This window comes from Scyliorhinus canicula, chromosome 20 (genome assembly GCF_902713615.1).
Source record: "Scyliorhinus canicula chromosome 20, sScyCan1.1, whole genome shotgun sequence".
Taxonomy (NCBI): Eukaryota; Metazoa; Chordata; class Chondrichthyes; order Carcharhiniformes; family Scyliorhinidae; genus Scyliorhinus; species Scyliorhinus canicula.
The window spans coordinates 96,952,450-96,972,106 of record NC_052165.1 but is presented as its reverse complement, the minus strand read 5'-3'; the positions used below and the strand labels follow the sequence as shown (position 1 = coordinate 96,972,106).

At 51.2% G+C, this 19,657-nt stretch overlaps 1 protein-coding gene across 1 annotated transcript; it reads right to left on the bottom strand.

The window, feature by feature from the left end:
* Positions 1–1,938: 1,938 nt before the first annotated feature.
* On the bottom strand, positions 1,939–4,008 carry LOC119954827 (perforin-1-like). Its single transcript, XM_038780370.1, has one exon. The coding sequence runs from the start codon at positions 4,006–4,008 to the stop codon at positions 2,287–2,289; it is 1,722 nt and encodes a 573-aa protein (XP_038636298.1). The 3' UTR covers positions 1,939–2,286.
* Between the last annotated feature and the right edge of the window lie 15,649 nt (positions 4,009–19,657).

Below are 19,657 nucleotides of genomic sequence, written 5' to 3'. Positions count from 1 at the left end.
CCCCATTCACCCCTCCCCCCATTCACCCTCCCCCCATTCACCCTCCCCCCATTCACACCCTCCCCCCATTCACCCTCCCCCCATTCACCCTCCCCCCCTCTCCCCCCCCCCCCATTCACCCCTCCCCCCCCATTCACCCACCCCCCCATTCTCCCCACGTCCCCCCCATTCTCCCCTCCCCCCCATTCACCCCTCCCCCCTCTCCCCCCCCCCCCATTCACCCCTCCCCCCATTCACCCCTCCCCCCATTCACCCCTCCCCCCCCATTCACCCCTCCCCCCCATTCACCCCTCCCCCCATTCACCCCTCCCCCCCCATTCACCCCTCCCCCCCTCTCCCCCTCCCCCCCCATTCACCCCTCCCCCCCCATTCACCCCTCCCCCCCATTCACCCCTCCCCCCCATTCACCCCTCCCCCCATTCACCCCTCCCCCCCATTCACCCCTCCCCCCCATTCACCCCTCCCCCCCATTCACCCCCCATTCACCCCTCCCCCCCATTCACCCCTCCCCCCCATTCACCCCTCCCCCCCCATTCACCCCTCCCCCCCCATTCACCCCTCCCCCCCCATTCACCCCTCCCCCCCCATTCACCCCTCCCCCCCCATTCACCCCTCCCCCCCCATTCACCCCACCCCCGCAAACAGTCGCCTACTTATGTGCTATAAGTAATTTTGCCAGGTGTACAGAGTTGCTGCTGTCGAGCTGATGAACAATACCCCTCCAGTTATTCTATTTCATATTTTATTGTATTTTTTTTTACTATGTACTATTTATTTTCTTTGGTATGTTTGGGTATGCCCTTCTCTTCTATATATATATATATATACGTTTCTTATCCTGTGTACATAACGGTAAATATACCTTATTCAAAAACCCAATAAAAAACATTTAGAAAAAGAAAGTAAACAATCTGATTGTAGTTTATTGGCCTCTGACCTCTGATATTTTAAATCAATTGAATTCCAATCTGTTGCGACTCGGGGGCAAATGGGCCTCGAATTGATCGTACAGCAGCCCAGGGGGTTGTGACAAACTGCACGTGCAAAATAATTCTTCGGGGAACTAAGAGGAGGGGTGGGTGGGGGGGGGGTTTGTGCAGGGGGGGGGTCTCTGGAAGTAATGCTCTCTATTGACCGAGGTTGTTGATGTAGTTTGTATTGAAAAATTGGTTACACGCGTTCAGGACAAAACTGAATGAAAGAAGTGTATTAATTGCATATTAATTGTGCGTGCATTGCAGGAACTCACTGAAGCACATGTGAAGCATGTGAAAAACGGTTGACTTTTAGGAGGCACACACTTGTCATGTGTAGTTCTGTAAATAAATATAAGGCTGTGAAGATTGGCTCCGGTTCTATCCGGGACAGAACATGGTTGACCTGGCTACAGAAACTGACTGCCTGACCTCATCCATTCATCCATTACACAGATGTGCAACCTCAGATGGCCCCGCCTACAGCATGGTGCCTTGCTCCCTGTGTCATGCCTTCCGCTGGGGGCCAGAATATAATGCCGGCACAGTGGTTCACACTGTTGCCTCACAATGCCAGGGTCCCAGGTTCGATTCCCGGCTGGGTCACTGTCTGTGCGGAGTCTGCACGTCCTCCCCGTGTCTGCGTGGGTTTCCTCCGGGTGCTCCGGTTTCCTCCCACAGTCCAAAGATGTGCAGGTTAGGTGGATTGGCCATGCTAAATTGCCCCTTAGTGACCAAAGGTGTTCAAATTAGATTATGGGTGTAGGGCAGGGGGGGAGTGGGCCTAGGTAGGCTGCTTTTTGGAAGATAGGTGCAGACTCGATAGGCCGAATGGCCTCCTTCTGTACTGTCAGGATTCTATGATACCTACAACCAGATTGAGGTAGGCACGCTCCTCCTCGTACTTGTCCACAGCCCACCAACCAAGCACAACATGCAGAATGATTACACAATGCAGGCTAAGTGTAGTTCAAACAAATTTATTGAGAAAAGATAAGATTACATGGGGCAAGCGCAAATCAACACGATTTTCATTGATGGTACATTTGAACTTCAACAGTAATGCTGAGGATGCTGCAGAAATCTAGGGGAAGATATTCAAAGCTAAATTGAGTTAATTTCAAAACTTCCCCTCAAATGTAGCTTGGAGCAATCGAGGGAGCTGGGTTTAGGGGGGGAGCTGCTCACCCTCATTGAGACTGGGAGGTCCCATCACTGGTGGTACACTCCCAGAGGGATAGGGAACAGATGGAAAGGATATCAGAGAGAGAGAGAGTTGGAGGATAGTGAAAATGGGGTGAAAGGGTAAAGGTTAGGGGAATACAATGGCTAGGACAGGGTTTTCGGAGGGAGAGGGCACGGGGGAAATGGGGAGTCGGGTGGTACTGGTGGCCCTCAGGTAGGTGGTGAAGGTGGGACCATCAGGACTGGGCACGTAACTCTGACAGGTGGGGCCCCCAAGATGGGGCCCACAGGTGAAGGATGTGTCAAAGGTCACGCTCCCGTACTTTAGGTAGCAGATGTCGCTGTGAGTGCCAGAAGTCAGAGGTCGCTGGCAGGTGCCCAGGAGATCGCCCCTGAGGACTTTGTCCTGGTCCCAGACCTCGACAGTCAACTGGTGCGCCGATTCAGCCTTGGCCAAGCCTAAAATCAAGATCTCGTTCCAAATGGGGTTGTTGGTGTTTTTCTTGATGGGGGTCCTGGCCTGGATCTGGCCATATTTGACGATGACGTAGCCATCTGTGGCTGAGGTGTAGTCGCCCCAGAGGTCGTGACCCTCCTTGACCCTGACACTCAGTTGCCCCAAACCCTTCTCCTTGGAACAGCACTGCCGGGACACCCGGCTGTCATCACGGCACAGGCAGGAACACGGGTCGCGACGGTCGGCGAACGAGCCAGACGGGCATGTGCTCCCTCCGCAGTTCTGGGAGAGGGCGTTGGCCAAGATGTAGTCGCTGATGTAGCGGGCCAGGTTGGCATGCCGTGGGTCACTGGGGGGCAGCAGGTGGTGGAGGGGCTCCAGCTCATTCCGGACTATGCCAGGGTCCACGGGCAGGCTGTCTGCCCAGCGGGTGAAGGCCGTCTTGTCCTCTGAGAAGAAGAGGTCCACCCCCTGGCGGGCGCTGCCCCCGGTCACCTCCGTCTCCCGGTCGCTGAATGCCTGGTGGAAGGTGTCGTGCTGCTTCAGCGAGCGCGCCAGACCCTTGCACCGCTGGTACCTCGCTGAGCCGTTAATGGTCAGACCCACCCGGGCACTAGCCTCCACCTCCAGGCAGTCCTTCACCTCCTCGGCGGTCAAGCCCTTGGACGCCGCCTCACAGGTCCGAATAGCCGTCACGTCCTTGAAGTGCCCGCCCAGCTCCACTGCCCGGATGAAATGGGTGCCATAGGTGCTCACCAGTTTCTGGTACTGGTACTTGGTGTCGTTGGTCAAGGCTTTTGGCAGGTTGGCCAGGGCGTGGGAGAATTGGGCGGACAAGAGGGGCTGGTCCTTCACCCGATACTGGTAGTAACGGCAGCGAAACTCGTGGCTGGTGAAGCTGTAACGGTCTGATTTGGCTCTACTGGTGCCGAAACCCATCAGCTTGGACTTGGAACCGGCCATGATAAAGTTGGTGGTGATGGCGGGCTTGGGGGGTAGCGGGAGATCCACTTTCCAATCATTGGAGATCACGGAGGTGACGGAACCATCCAGCTCGGCGGCAGAGCGGAAGAGGCGGCTGGACAGTGAGAGTTTGCAGCTCTGCATGACGCGCCAGTCCACCAGCGAGAGGGGCAGACGCTGGCGGGCGTTGGACAGCAGCTGGTTTCTGCAGAGGGTGCAGGTGCCGTCTGACTTGAGCCAGGCATTGACGTCAATGATGAAGGCCCCCTTGGCACGCAGGGACACCACATCGTAGCCCTCCCCGGCCAGGTTGGACCCCGGCACAAAGCTGGCAGCCTGGCACTCATTGGCGCCGCCCACGCTGCAGTCACAGATGACGTCCCGGATGAAGATACAGAAGATGAGGACGCGGGGCAGACCGCTTGGCATGACGAAAGCTCCTGTCAACAGCAGGCGAAAGATCTGGTGGGGGGGGGGGGGGGGGGTAGAGGGGGAAGGAGAGATAAAATGTTAGAGTGATTATGACATTAATGATCTAGGCGTAAATATTAGGAGGCAGTATAACCAGCAGGTTCACAGCTGACAGGGAAATTGGGAGTGTGGTAAATAGTGAAGAGGATAGTCAGATTACAGGGCGATGTAGATCTGGTGGGCAGAACAGTGGCAAATGGAATTTAACCCTGAGACGTGTGAGGTGACTCATTTTGGGAGGACGAACAAGACAAGGGACTACACAATGAACGGTAGTGTGTTCAGAGGTACACAGGACCAGAGGGACGTTGGTGTGGATTCCATAGGTCACTGAAGGCAGCTGGACAGGTAGATAAGATGCTTAAGAAGGGGCATGGGATACTTGCTTTTCATAGCTGAGACGTAGAATATAAGAGAAGGCAGGAGGGGGCAGCACGGTGGCGCAGTGGTTAGCACTGCTGCCTCACGGCGTCGAGGTCCCAGGTTCGATCCAGGCTCTGGGTCACTGTCCCTGTGGAGTTTGCACATTCTCCCCGTGTATGCGTGGGTCTCACCCCCACAACCCAAAGATGTGCAGAGTGGGCAGCACGGTAGCACAAGTGATTAGCACTGTGGCTTCACAGCGCCAGGGTCCCAGGTTCGATCCCGGCTCTGGGTCACTGTCTGTGTGGAGTTTGCACATTCTCCCCGTGTCTGCGAGGGTTTCGCCCCCACAACCCAAAGATGTGCAGGATAGGTGGATTGGCCACGCTAAATTGCCCCTTAATTGGAAAAAATTAATTGGGTATTCTAAATAAATAAAAAATCAAGAAGGCAGGTTATGCTGGAGCTGAACAAAACTCTGGTTCAATCACAGCTGGATTACTGTGTGCAGTCCCGGTCACCACATTACAGGAAGGATGTGATAGATCGAGAGAGGATGCGGAGGAAATTCACCAGCATGTTGGCTGGGCTGGAGAGTTTCAGGGATGCAGAGAGACTGGGGTTCCTTAGAGCAGACAAGGCCGAGGGGAGGGTGGGGGGGGGGGACCAGATTGAGGTGTACAAGTTTATGACGGACGGTTGGCACAGTGGTTAGCACTGCTGCCTCCCAGCTCCAGGGTCCCAGGTTCAATTCCCGACTTGGGCCACTGTCTGTGTGGAGTCTGCACGTCCTCCCCGTGTGTGCGTGGGTTTCCTCCGGGTGCTCCGGTTTCCTCCCACAGTCCAAAGATGTGCGGGTTAGGTGGATTGGCCATGCTAAATTGTCCCTTAGTGACCAAAAAGGTTGGGTGGGGTTGCTGGGTTACAGGGATAGGGTAGAGGTGTTGGCTTAAGTAGGGTGCCCTTTCCAAGGGCCGGTGCAGACCCGATGGGCTGAATGGCCTCCTTCTTCACTGTAAAGTCTATGATTCTTAACAGAGGGGTCAATAATCAGGGGCTCGGATTTAAGATAAGGAGACAGGAGCTCAGAGGGGATTTGAGTGAATTATTTTCACCCAGAGGCTGGTTGGATTCTGGAACTTGTGGCCTGAAAGGGTGTGAGAGACGGGACCCCTCACAACGTTGAAGAAGATGAGCACTTGAAATGCCACAGCAGCAAGGCCACGGAGCAAGTGCCAGAAAATGGGATTAGAATAGAGAGAAGCTTGCTGGCCGATGGAGACATGATGGGCCTCTTCCTGTGCTGCACAACTCTACCGCTGTAAGAGACTCACCACCAGGGATCCTAGTTAAAAATCACTGGGGACGAACACAGAAACAAGAGGGCGTGTGTGTTTTCCAATGAAGAAAATGGGAAATCTGTGATTCAGGGAGTTTGATCTCCCGCCAAGCAGATATTCTCCAGGGTTTACGTTTTTGGTTTCCAAAGCCCCCTTCACCCCTGATTTGGAGAAATCAAATAACCAATTCAAGAAACCAAATAAACGAGGGGAAGAGTTCAAAAGGAGCAGGCACTGAAAGGGGAACTGCCTGAAGCGAAAAGCAAATCGAAAACAAAACTTCAAACTTTCAACCAAAAGGTGATGAACCGGCTGGAAAGGGCACCCCCCAGCCCCACCCCCCTTCCCCCCCCCCACCACTCTGCCCTGAGCCCCCGCCCCCCAGCCCCACCCCCCTTCCCCCCCCCCACCACTCCCCCATGAGCCCACGCCCCCCCAACCCCTCCCCTCACTCCCCCCTAGGCCCCCCCCGCCCCCAACCCCCCCCCCCCCCCCCCCCCAGCCCCCCCCCCTCCTCCCCCCCCCCCCCCCCCCCCCCCCCCCCCCGTACTGCACGGGGTTAGATACAGAGTAAAGCTCCCTCTACACTGTCCCCATCAAACACTCCCAGGACAGGTACAGCACGGGGTTAGATACAGAGTAAAGCTCCCTCCACACTGTCCCCATCAAACACTCCCAGAACAGATACAGCACGGAGTTAGATACATAGTAAAGCTCCCTCCACACTGTCCCCATCAAACACTCCCAGAACAGATACAGCACGGAGTTAGATACAGAGTAAAGCTCCCTCGACACTGTCCGCCATCAAACACTCCCAGGACAGGTACAGCACAGGGTTAGATACAGAGTAAAGCTCCCTCTACACTGTCCCCATCAAACACTCCCAGGACAGGTACAGCACGGGGTTAGATATAGAGTAAAGCTCCCTCTACACTGTCCCCATCAAACACTCCCAGGACAGGTACAGCACGGGGTTAGATACAGAGTAAAGCTCGTGTATATCTATATATATATACATATATATAAAAACCACGCCGAACCCCTCGATTAGATTCTAGTCTGTAACTCACTCCCGGGTATCTGTTCTATATATAAACCAACCTGAACCTCTCGATTAGATTCCAGTCTGTAACTCACTTCCGGGTATCTGTTATTCTATATACAAACCACCCTGAACCCCTCGATTGGATTCCAGTCTGTAACTCACTCCCGGGTATCTGTCATTCTATATATAAACCACCCCGAACCCCTCGATTGGATTCCAGTCTGTAACTCACTCCCGGGAATCTCTTATTCTATATATAAACCAGCCCGAACCCCTCGATTAGATTCCAGTCTGTAACTCACTCCCGGGTATCTGTTATTCTATATATAAACCACCCCGAACCCCTCAATTAGATTCCAGTCTGTAACTCACTCTCGGGTATCTGTTATTCTATATATAAACCATCCCGAACACCTCGATTAGATTCCAGTCTGTAACTCACACCCAGGTATCTGTTATTCTATGTATAAACCACCCTGAACCCCTCGATTAGATTCCAGACTATAACTCACTCCCGAGTATTTGTTATTCTGTATATAAACCACCACGAACCCCTCGATTAGATGCCAGTCTGTAACTCATTCCCAGTTATCTGTTATTCTATATATAAACCACCCTGAACCCCTCGATTAGATTCCAGACTGTAACTCACTCCCAGTTTCTGATATTCTATATATAAACATCCCTGAACCCCTCAATTAGATTCCAGTCTGTAACTCACTCCCGGGTATCTGTTATTCTATTTATAAATCCCCCGATTCCCTTGATTAGATTCCAGTCTGTAACTCACTCCCGGGTATCTGTTATTCTGTATATAAACCACCCCGCATCCCTCGATTAGATTCCAGTCTGGAACTCACTCCCGGGTATCTGTTATTCTATATATAAACCATCCCGAACCCCTTGATTAGATTCCAGTCTGTAACTCACTCCCGGGTATCTGTTATTCTGTATATAAACTACCCCGAGCCCCTCGATTAGATTCCAGTCTGTAACTCACTCCCGGGTATCTGTTATTCTATATATAAACCACCCCGAGTCCCTCGATTAGATTCCAGTCTGTAACTCACTCCCGGGTATCTGTTATTCTATTTATAAATCCCCCGATTCCCTTGATTAGATTCCAGTCTGTAACTCACTCCCAGGGATCTGTTATTCTGTATATAAACCACCCCAAAACCCTCGATTAGATTGCAGTCTGGAACTCACTCCCGGGTATCTGTTATTCTTTATATAAACCACCCCGCACCCCTCGATTAGATTCCAGTCTGGGACTCACTCCCGGGTATCTGTTATTCTATATATAAAGCACCTCGCACCCCTCGATTAGATTCCAGTCTGTAACTCTCTCCTGGGTATCTGTTATTCTGTATATAAACCACCCCACACCCCTCGATTAGATTCCAGTCTGTAACTCCGTCCCGGGTATCTGTTATTCTATATATGAACTACCCCGAGCCCCTCGATTAGATTCCAGTCTGTAACTCACTCCCGGGTATCTAAACCACCCCGAACCCCTCTATGAGATTCCAGTCTGTAACTCACTCCCGGGTATCTGTTATTCTATATATAAACCACCCCGAACCCCTCGATTAGATTCCAGTCTGTAACTCACTCCCGGGTATCTGTTATTCTATATATAAACCACCCCGAACCCCTCGATTAGATTCCAGTCTGTAACTCACTCCCGGGTATCTGTTCTTCTATATATAAACCACCCCGAACCCCTCGATTAGATTCCAGTCTGTAACTCACTCCCGGGTATCTGTTATTCTATATATAAACCACCCCGAACCCCTCGATGAGATTCCAGTCTGTAAGTCACTCCCGGGTGTCTGTTATTCTATATATAAACCACCCCGAACCCCTCGATTAGATTCCAGTCTGTAACTCACTCCCGGGTATCTGTTATTCTATATATAAACCACCCCGAACCCCTCTATGAGATTCCAGTCTGTAACTCACTCCTGGGTATCTGTTATTCTGTATATAAACCACCCTGAACCCCTCGATTAGATTCCTGTCTGTAACTCACTCCCGGGTATCTGTTATTCTATATATAAACCATCCCGAACGCCTCGATTAGATTCCAGTCTGTAACTCACTCTCGGGTATCTGTTATTCTATATATAAACCACCCCTAACTCCTCGATTAGATTCCAGTCTGTAACTTAGTCCCGGGGATCTGTTATTATATATATAAACCACCCCGAACCCCTTGATTAGATTCCAGTCTGTAACTCACTCCCGGGTATCTGTTATTCTATATATAAACCTCCCTGAACCCCTCGATTAGATTCCAGTCTGTAACTCACTCCCGGGTATCTGTTATTCTATATATAAAGCACCCCGAACCCCTCAATTAGATTCCAGTCTGTAACTCAGTCTCAGGTGTCTGTTATTCTCTCTCTCTCTTCGTTGCCTCTGGTGTGTTTCTCTCCCTCCCATCTCTTTCTGTCTCTTTGTTACTCGCTGTACCTTCCTCTAATTCTCTTTCACCGTCTCTCCCGCTCTGTCTCCCGTCTCCACATTTCTCTTTCTCCCTCTCTCTTTGTCGATGGCTCTCTTGATTTCTTTCTCTGCCTTGCACTGTCTTGCACTCTCTACGTCTCTGTCTCTGTTTATGACTCGCTCTGCCTAACCCCCTCTCTCACACTCTCTGTCTATGTCTCTCTTTCTCATACATTGTCTCTCTCTTTGTCGTTGATTCTCCTTCGCTGTCTCACCCTCTCTCTTTCACTGACCCCCATCACCATTCATCTGTCTCTCTTTATCTCACTTTCCCTCTTTCTCCATCTATCATTCTCTCTCTCACTCTGTCCCTGTGTCTGTTTGTCCCTGTTACTCTCTCTTTGCCTCTCTGTCTCTCTCAAACTTTCTCTGCCTTGAACATTCTATCTCTATTATTCTTTTTGTCTCTCTTTGTGTTTCTCTCTATCTCTCCCTCCCTCTCATTCTCTGTATCACACTTTCTGTCTCGTTCTCTCTCTGATTCACTCTCTCTATTTGCCTGTCTCACTTTGTCTCTCTCTCTCTTTCACACACTGTCTCTCATTCTCTCTCTCAATCTCTCTAATCTCTGCTTCTACTGTCTCTGTCTAACGCTCTCTCTCTCTGTCTGTCTATCTCTGTCTAACACTTTCTCTCTCTCTGTCTGTCTCCGTCTATCTCTCTCTCTCACTCTCTAAGTGTCTGTCTCTGTCTATCCATCTGTCTCTCCCTGTCTGTCTCTCTCTGTCTATCCCTCTCTCTCTCACTCTCTGTGCCTTTCTCTGTCTATCCCTCTGTCTCTCTCTCTGTCTGTCTCTCCCTGTCTGTCTCTCTCTGTCTATCGCTCTCTCTCACTCTCTGTGCCTGTCTCTGTCTATCCCTCTGTCTCTCTCTCTGTCTCTCTCTGTCTATCCCTCTCTCACTGTCTGTCTATCTGTCTAAACCCTCTCTCTCTCTGTTGTCTATGTCTAACTCTCTCTCTCTCTCTGCCTATCTATGTCTATTCCTCTCTCTCTCTGCCTATCTCTATCTAACCCTCTCTCTGTCTGTCTATCTCTGTCTCACCCTCTCTTGTCTGTCTATCTCTATCTAACCCTCTCTCTCTCTGTCTGTCTATCTCTATCTAACCCTCTCTCTGTCTGTCTATCTCTATCTAACCCTCTCTCTGTCTGTCTATCTCTATCTAACCCTCTCTCTCTCTGTCTGTCTATCTCTATCTAACCCTCTCTCTGTCTATCTCTATCTAACCCTCTCTCTGTCTGTCTATCTCTGTCTAACCCTCTCTCTGTCTGTCTATCTCTATCTAACCCTCTCTCTGTCTGTCTATCTCTATCTAACCCTCTCTCTCTCTGCCTATCTATGTCTATTCCTCTCTCTCTCTGTCTATCTCTATCTAACCCTCTCTCTGTCTGTCTATGTCTATCTAACCCTCTCTCTCTCTGTCTATCTCTATCTAACCCTCTCTCTCACTGTCTGTCTATCTGTCTAAACCCTCTCTCTCTCTGTCTGCCTATCTCTGTCTAATCCTCTCTCTCTCTGTCTATCTCTATCTAACCCTCTCTCTCTCTGTCTATCTCTGTCTCACCCTCTCTCTCACTGTCTGCCTATCTGTCTAAACCCTCTCTCTCTCTGTCTGCCTATCTCTGTCTAATCCTCTCTCTCTCTGTCTATCTCTATCTAACCCTCTCTCTGTCTGTCTATCTCTATCTAACCCTCTCTCTGTCTGTCTATCTCTATCTAACCCTCTCTCTGTCTGTCTATCTCTATCTAACCCTCTCTCTGTCTGTCTATCTCTATCTAACCCTCTCTCTGTCTGTCTATCTCTGTCTAACCCTCTCTCTCACTGTCTGTCTATCCCTCTCTCTCTCACTCTCCATCTGTCTGTCTCTCTGTCTCTCTCTTTATCTCTCGCTCTCTGTTACTCACTGTTCCCCTCACACCTCCTTCCTCCATCTCTCACTCCGCCTCTCTCACTCTCTCCCTTGTCTCTCCAACTCTCCCCCTCTCTTTCCTCTGCTCTGATGCACAGCACTCCCCTCCCGACCTCTGCCACACTCAGACACAGGCAAAGGCAGATTGAGACAAGCCCCCCCCCACCGCCCTCTATTTCTCCAACTGCGCTGCCCCTTCTGAGACCCCCTCACCTTGTCCATCCTCAGCTGCCTGTCCACTCACCTCCCTGGAGAGTGTGGAGAATTGCTCCCAGAGTTGAAGCCGGTTCAGTATCCCCCCACATCACCCTCCCTCCTTACCTGAGGCAGGATGACACACCGAGGTCCCTGGCTGAGGACTCTGAGACTGCAGCAAAGGAGATGTGTGACATTTATATACACCGATTCTTGACCACAGAGAGTAGCAGGATGGGTGTTCATAGTTAATTATTCGATTGTGTGGTTTCACTATCTTTTTGATTGGTGAGGAGGATTGGTGCACAGCCCGATCCCATAAACAGAAAATGCCGCAACAACCCAGACAGGCATTTATTTGCGATGGTGACGGAGGATAAATATCGGCCCCCTCCCCTCACCCCCCCCCCCCCCCACCCCCTCCCCCCCCCCCCCCCACCCACCCTGACTCAGGTTTGAAACCTTGGCTGTGGGATCTTCCTCTTCCCGAAAACGTGACGCAGGGAGAACAGTGGAACGGAAGGGCAGGAGGCAGGTAAAATAGCGTCACAGGAATGTCTAATTTATGGTCTTTACATTACAGGAACATACCCCAGGGTGGTTAGCACTGCTGCCTCTCAGGGCCCGGGACCCAGGTTCAATTCCCAGCTGGGTCACTGTCTGTGCGGAGTCTGCACGTTCTCCCCGTGTCTGCGTGGGTTTCCTCCGGGTGCTCCGGTTTCCTCCCACAGTCCAAAGATGTGCAGGTTAGGTGGATTGGCCATGCTAAATTTCCCTCAGAGTCCAAAATTGCCCTTAGTGTTGGGTGGGGTTACTGAGTTACTGGGTTATGGGGATAGGGTGGAGGTGTTGACCTTGGGTAGGGTGCTCTTTCCAGGAGCTGGTGCAGACTCGATGGGCCGAATGGCCTCCTTCTGCACTGTAAATTCTATGAGATAGAGAGAGAGCGACAGAGAGAGAGACAGAGAGCGAGACAGAGAGAGAGACAGAGAGAGAGACAGAGAGAGGGACAGAGAGAGAGACAGAGAGAGCCGGGTTCTGTTTCAGAGGGTGGTTGCAGCCTTGATGGATCGAGTGGCCACATTGTGTGCTGTAGGGAATTCTATGATACGGACACAGGAACGCAGAGCAAGAATAGGCCATTCAGCCCCTCGAACCTATTCTGCCATTCAATAGATCACAACTCATCCAACGTGGCAATCTTCAATTCCCATATTTCCACCTCATCCTCAGAACCATCGAGTCCCTTACTGATGGAACCCCCCCCCCCCCCCCCCCCCCGCCCCGTCTCAGTATTATATTTCTTAGTTGCTGCAAAGAGAAAATATCAGCAGGCACCACACTCTGGGTTCTTCTGAACCACAGTGAGAGGTTTATTGAGGGTGTTATTTACACAGTCAAGGTGGAGATCTTCACAAAGCCCACACAAACACGCTGCTCACATCACCGCACCTCACATAGTACATGCAGGGCAGAAGGAGGCCATTCGGCCCATCGAGTCTGCATCCACCCACTTAAGCCCACATCTCCACCTCATCCCCGTAACCCAATAGCCCCTCCTAACCTTTTTTTTTGGATACTAAGGGCAATTTAGCATGGCCAATCCACCTAAACCGCACGTCTTTGGGCTGTGGGAGGAAACCGGAGCACCCGGAGGAAACCCATGCACACACGGGTAGAACATGCAGACTCCACACAGACAGTGACCCAGCCGGGAATCGAACCTGGGACCCTGGAGCTGTGAAGCCATAGTGCTAACCATTGTGCTACCGTCTTGCCCAACATGGCGGAGAACATGCAATAATCTATTCCCAGATACGCAACACCCCTTCCCCCTTTACTTCATGAATGCAATGACAATGAATGTCATGTGATCTGTAAATTATCAGACACTTTGGTCAGTTGATTACTAAAACATTCTACTCAGCTGTCCTTATTTGGGAGTTGAACAAAGGTCAGAAACAGATTCACAATTCAACCCAAATTTATTCACAATTCTCTCGCTGCCACACAACATGACTGAGGCTCACAGGCGAGCTCGAGGCATTACCCGTGCTTAATGAAGGAGGCTACGATCACTCCATGTGGAGTTCTCTGGGTCTGGAACCCAGGGTACTATCTCCTTGCAATAGTTGTGCCTGGGGGACTCTCAAGTCATTTGAAGATCTGTTCCGACGTTCCAGCTTTTATACTGGTTCTACTATCACTGAGTAATCGGTATATGGCCCATCTATTGTCCCATCCAGACTCAAACTCATTAAGAAGAATAGACAGGATACTCCTGTCCGGCCAGGATAATTCAATCAAGATCCATTGTCCTCTGTAAAACTCTTGTCTGACCCGCTAATAGCCCATTATGGAATTTTATAGACTCCTTGTTTATTGTGTTATGGGCCAGTGTTTAGAGAACCCCAAAGTGTATCATGGCGTTCACCTGACATAGAACATAGAACACTACAGCGCAGTACGGGCCCTTCGGCCCTCGATGTTGCGCCGACCTGTGAAACCATCTGAAGCCTATCTGACCTACACTATTCCATTTTCATCCATATGTCTATCCAGTGACCACTTAAATGCCCTTAAAGTTGGCGAGTCTACTACTGTTGCAGGCAGGGCGTTCCACACCCCTACTACTCTCTGAGTAAAGAAACTGCCTCTGACATCTGTCCTATATCTACCACCGCTCAATTTAAAGCTTTTAATTGACCCACAGCTTTTAATAGATTGTGGTTATGGAGAAACAGGGGCTCACTCTGCAGGTGTGATGCACCAGAAATCAACAGTACTTTTAAATTAAAACAATGTTTATTTATGAAACCAGTTAACACTTTATAAACCCACAGTAAACATCTTAACATCTATCAACACCAATAAATCCCCCAAAGAATACAGTCCTCTTTAAGTAACTCTTTTTTTTATAAATTTAAAATACCCAATTCATTTTCTCCAATTAAGGGGCAATTTAATGTGGCCAATTTGACCTACCCTGCACATCTTTGGGTTGTGGGGGCGAAACCCATGCAGATACGGGGAGAATGTGCAAACTCCACACGGACAGTGACCCAGAGCCGGGATCGAACCTGGGACCTCAGCGCCGTGAGGCAGCAGGGCTAACCCACTGCGCCACCGTGCTGCCCTATTTATAAGTAACGCTTAATCTTTCCTTGCAACATCCATAAGTCAAAAAAGAACCCTTTTTTACAGAAAGACATCAGGTTTAACTTCACTACTGAGACATGTACCACTTTGAAATCTGCAAATGAGCTGAAGTCAGTCTGTAGCCGGCAGGGAGAGATCCTTACAGCTGTTCAGCTCTCAAAACAAAACTAAAACAGTGTAGCTGCTTGCGCACAAAACGGAAGTGAAAGACAGACAGTCCAGCTCCACCCACACTCTGACATCACTGCAGCTATTTGATAAACACCCATTTCTTAAAGGTACTCTCACATGACAATAGTTCTTCCTGCTACAAAGTTAGTGCCTGGAAGTTGTTGCATTTTCACAGCATGGTCTTGTTCTTTTGCGTAAATGTGAATGGGTAATCACAAAATCCACCTAACGATGATGAGTTTATGTGTTGAGTTGAAAGCCGTTGCAGATGGCCAATATTCAATCAGCCAGAGCCTCATGTGATAGTTTAGTTTGCGAGCCTCTGGGTCATGTCAGCCTGCTTCAGAACCACAATTAATACAGCAGACCCCCTGATATTGGGCAGGATTCTCCATTCCTGACACTGGGGCAGGATTCACAACAGCCACACTGGTGCCTCCCTGGGACCGATTCAGCGACTATTAAGGGGCTCGTACCTACGTCATTTGGAACACAATCAATTCCAATGGACCATGGTGCGGGATTCGCCAGGACTGTGATTGACACTCGGGAGGCTGATATGTTGCAGCCACACATACACATTACACTTCCCACACACACTCATCCCAGCCACACACACACATTACACTCCCCACACACACTCATCCCAGCCACACACACACATTACACTCCCCACACACACTCATCCCAGCCACACACACACATTACACTCCCCACACACACTCATCCCAGCCACACACACACATTACACTCCCCACACACACTCATCCCAGCCACACACACACATTACACTCCCCACACACACTCATCCCAGCCTCACACACACATTACACTCCCCACACACACTCATCCCAGCCGCACACACACATTACACTCCCCACACACACTCATCCCAGCCCCACACACACATTACACTCCCCACACACACTCATCCCAGCCGCACACACACATTACACTCCCCACACACACTCATCCCAGCCGCACACACATTACACTCCTCACACACACTCATCCCAGCCCCACACACACATTACACTCCTCACACACACTCATCCCAGCCTCACACACACATTACACTCCCCACACACACTCATCCCAGCCGCACACACACATTACACTCCCCACACACACTCATCCCAGCCGCACACACACTACACTACCCACACACACTCATCCCAGCCACACACACACATTACACTCCCCATACACACTCATCCCAGCCGCACACACACATTACACTCCCCACACACACTCATCCCAGCCACACACACACATTACACTCCCCACACACACTCATCCCAGCCACACACACACATTACACTCCCCACACACACTCATCCCAGCCACACACACACATTACACTCCCCACACACACTCATCCCAGCCACACACACACATTACACTCCCCACACACACTCATCCCAGCCCCACACACACACATTACACTCCCCACACACACTCATCCCAGCCCCACACACACACATTACACTCCCCACACACACTCATCCCAGCCACACACACATTACACTCCCCACACACACTCATCCCTGCCGCACACACATATTACACTCCCCACACACACTCATCCCAGCCGCACACACACATTACACTCCCCACACACACTCATCCCTGCCGCACACACACATTACACTCCCCACACACACTCATCCCAGCCGCACACACACATTACACTCCCCACACACACTCATCCCTGCCGCACACACACATTACACTCCCCGCACACACTCATCCCAGCCACACACACATTACACTCCCCACACACACTCATCCCAGCCGCACACACACATTACACTCCTTACACACACTCATCCCAGCCGCACACACATTACACTCCCCACACACACTCATCCCAGCCCCACACACACATTACACTCCCCACACACACTCATCCCAGCCGCGCACACACATTACACTCCCCACACACACTCATCCCAGCCGCACACACACATTACACTCCCCACACACACTCATCCCAGCCGCACACACACATTACACTCCCCACACACACTCATCCCAGCCCCACACACACATTACACTCCTCACACACACTCATCCCAGCCCCACACACACATTACACTCCCCACACACACTCATCCCAGCCGCACACACACATTACACTCCCCACACACACTCATCCCAGCCCCACACACACATTACACTCCCCACACACACTCATCCCAGCCACACACACACATTACACTCCCCACACACACTCATCCCAGCCCCACACACACATTACACTCCCCACACACCTCATCCCAGCCACACACACACATTACACTCCCCACCACACTCATCCCAGCCACACACACACATTACACTCCCCACACACACTCATCCCATCCGCACACACACATTACACTCCCCACACACACTCATCCCAGCCACACACACACATTACACTCCCCACACACACTCATCCCAGCCGCACACACACATTACACTCCCCACACACACTCATCCCAGCCCCACACACACATTACACTCCCACACACACTCATCCCAGCCGCACACACACAATTACACTCCCCACACACACTCAGCCCAGCCGCACACACACATTACACTCCCCACACACACTCATCCCAGCCGCACACACACATTACACTCCACACACACACTCATCCCAGCCACACACACACATTACATCCCAGCCACACACACACATTACACTCCCCACACACACTCATCCCAGCCACACACACATTACACTCCCCACACACACTCATCCCAGCCGCACACACACATTACACTCCCCACACACACTCATCCCAGCCGCACACACACATTACACTCCCCACACACACTCATCCCAGCCGCACACACACATTACTCTCCCCACACACACTCATCCCAGCCGCGCATACACATTACACTCCCCACACACACTCATCCCAGCCACACACACACATTACACTCCCCACACACACTCATCCCAGCCGCACACACATTACACTCCACACACACACTCATCCCAGCCGCACACACACATTACACTCCCCACACACACTCATCCCAGCCCAACATACACATTACACTCCCCACACACACTCATCCCAGCCGCACACACACATTACACTCCACACACACACTCATCCCAGCCCAACATACACATTACACTCCCCACACACACTCATCCCAGCCACACACAAACATTACACTCCCTACACACACTCATCCCAGACACACACACACATTACACTCCCCACACACACTCATCCCAGCCGCACACACACATTACACTCCCCACACACACACATTACACTCCCCACACACACTCATCCCAGCCTCACACACACATTACACTCCCCACACACACTCATCCCAGCCGCACACACACATTACACTCCCCACACACACTCATCCCAGCCTCACACACACATTACACTCCCCACACACACTCACCCCAGCCGCCCACACACATTACACTCCCCACACATACTCATCCCAGCCGCACACACACATTACACTCCCCCCACACACACTCATCCCAGCCCCACACACACATTACACTCCCCACACTCACTCATCCCAGCCGCACATACACATTACACTCCCCACACACACTCATCCCAGCCCCACACACACAGAACCCTCCCCACACACACTCATCCCAGCCCCACACACACATTACACTCCCCACACACACTCATCCCAGCCTCACACACACATTACACTCCCCACACTCACTCATCCCAGCCTCACACACACATTACACTCCCCACACTCACTCACCCCAGCCGCACATACACATTACACTCCCCACACACACTCATCCCAGCCACACACACACATTACACTCCCCACACACACTCATCCCAGCCGCACACACACATTACACTCCCCACACACACTCATCCCAGCCAACAAGATAGCACGTTGTGCTGGAGTGCGCCCACACAGCTGATGGGTAGGCTGGGGCCAGAGGGCTCCTAGGGGAGAGGCTTGGGGGACAACTGTATGACCTATGGCCCTAGATTCACAGGGGGATGTTAGCAGTGTGCACAGCTGCATGGCTGCGTTGCCCGCTGCAGCAATGGTGCTCCGTGCCCGTGCATCCAGACCCCACAGCCCACCTCCTGGCCACCCCACTGCTACTACCCCCGGCCCTGGCAGAAGCCCCCCAGCCAGCAGCAAACCATGGTGATGTTGGACACTTTCCGTACCCCCTCTCTCTCCCTCAGCAGCCACAGTGCCTGTTTCACCATTTTTAAAAACACAAGCGAACGGCGTCCAATGGGGAACCCGTCTCATTGGGGGCGGAGAATCGCAGAAGCCCCAGAGAATAACGGGTCGGGCCAGCTAATGATATGCAAACGGCGTTTAGCATACGTGCGTTCTGGAATGCATCGACGTCGAGGTGACGGAGAATTGCGATTTGGCGTCAAATCGGTGATGGTCATGGTTTTGCCGTGGGAACCTATTCTCCGCTGAATTGCATTTCCCGATTTCAGCATCAACCAACAGAGAATCCGTCCATTTATTTCAATACATATATAAAACTCAATAAGGCAGTCTCTCGGGTTGGCATCTCTTCCTTTATGGTGCAATTTGGCGTTCCTGTGATCTCCGAAGAGTCTCATTCCTTTCTGTAAATGATACTTGTTGAGCAGTCATTTCAGTGTCTGTCACTGTCGGCATTAACATGTCCCCAGAAACAGAATGGAAACACGTGACCGTTTCTGGTCTCTGTTCCAATGTATTGCTGTCCTGACCATAGGTAGAACATCGTGAGAAGTTTCTGCAAACTCATTTCATGCAGCAAGTGACTGATAAGCACAACGTTGCCAAACTCTTTCATCTTCCGTCTGGACGGTGTTTGATATTGGACTTGTCCTCTACGATCATAGCTGCTATCCAATTCTCATTGGTGGCGTATCCCCGAGCTAACA

Excerpts from the sequence above, each read along its gene's own strand:
- LOC119954827 (XM_038780370.1), bottom strand. The coding sequence starts at position 4,008 with ATGCCAAGCGGTCTGCCCCGCGTCCTCATCTTCTGTATCTTCATCCGG.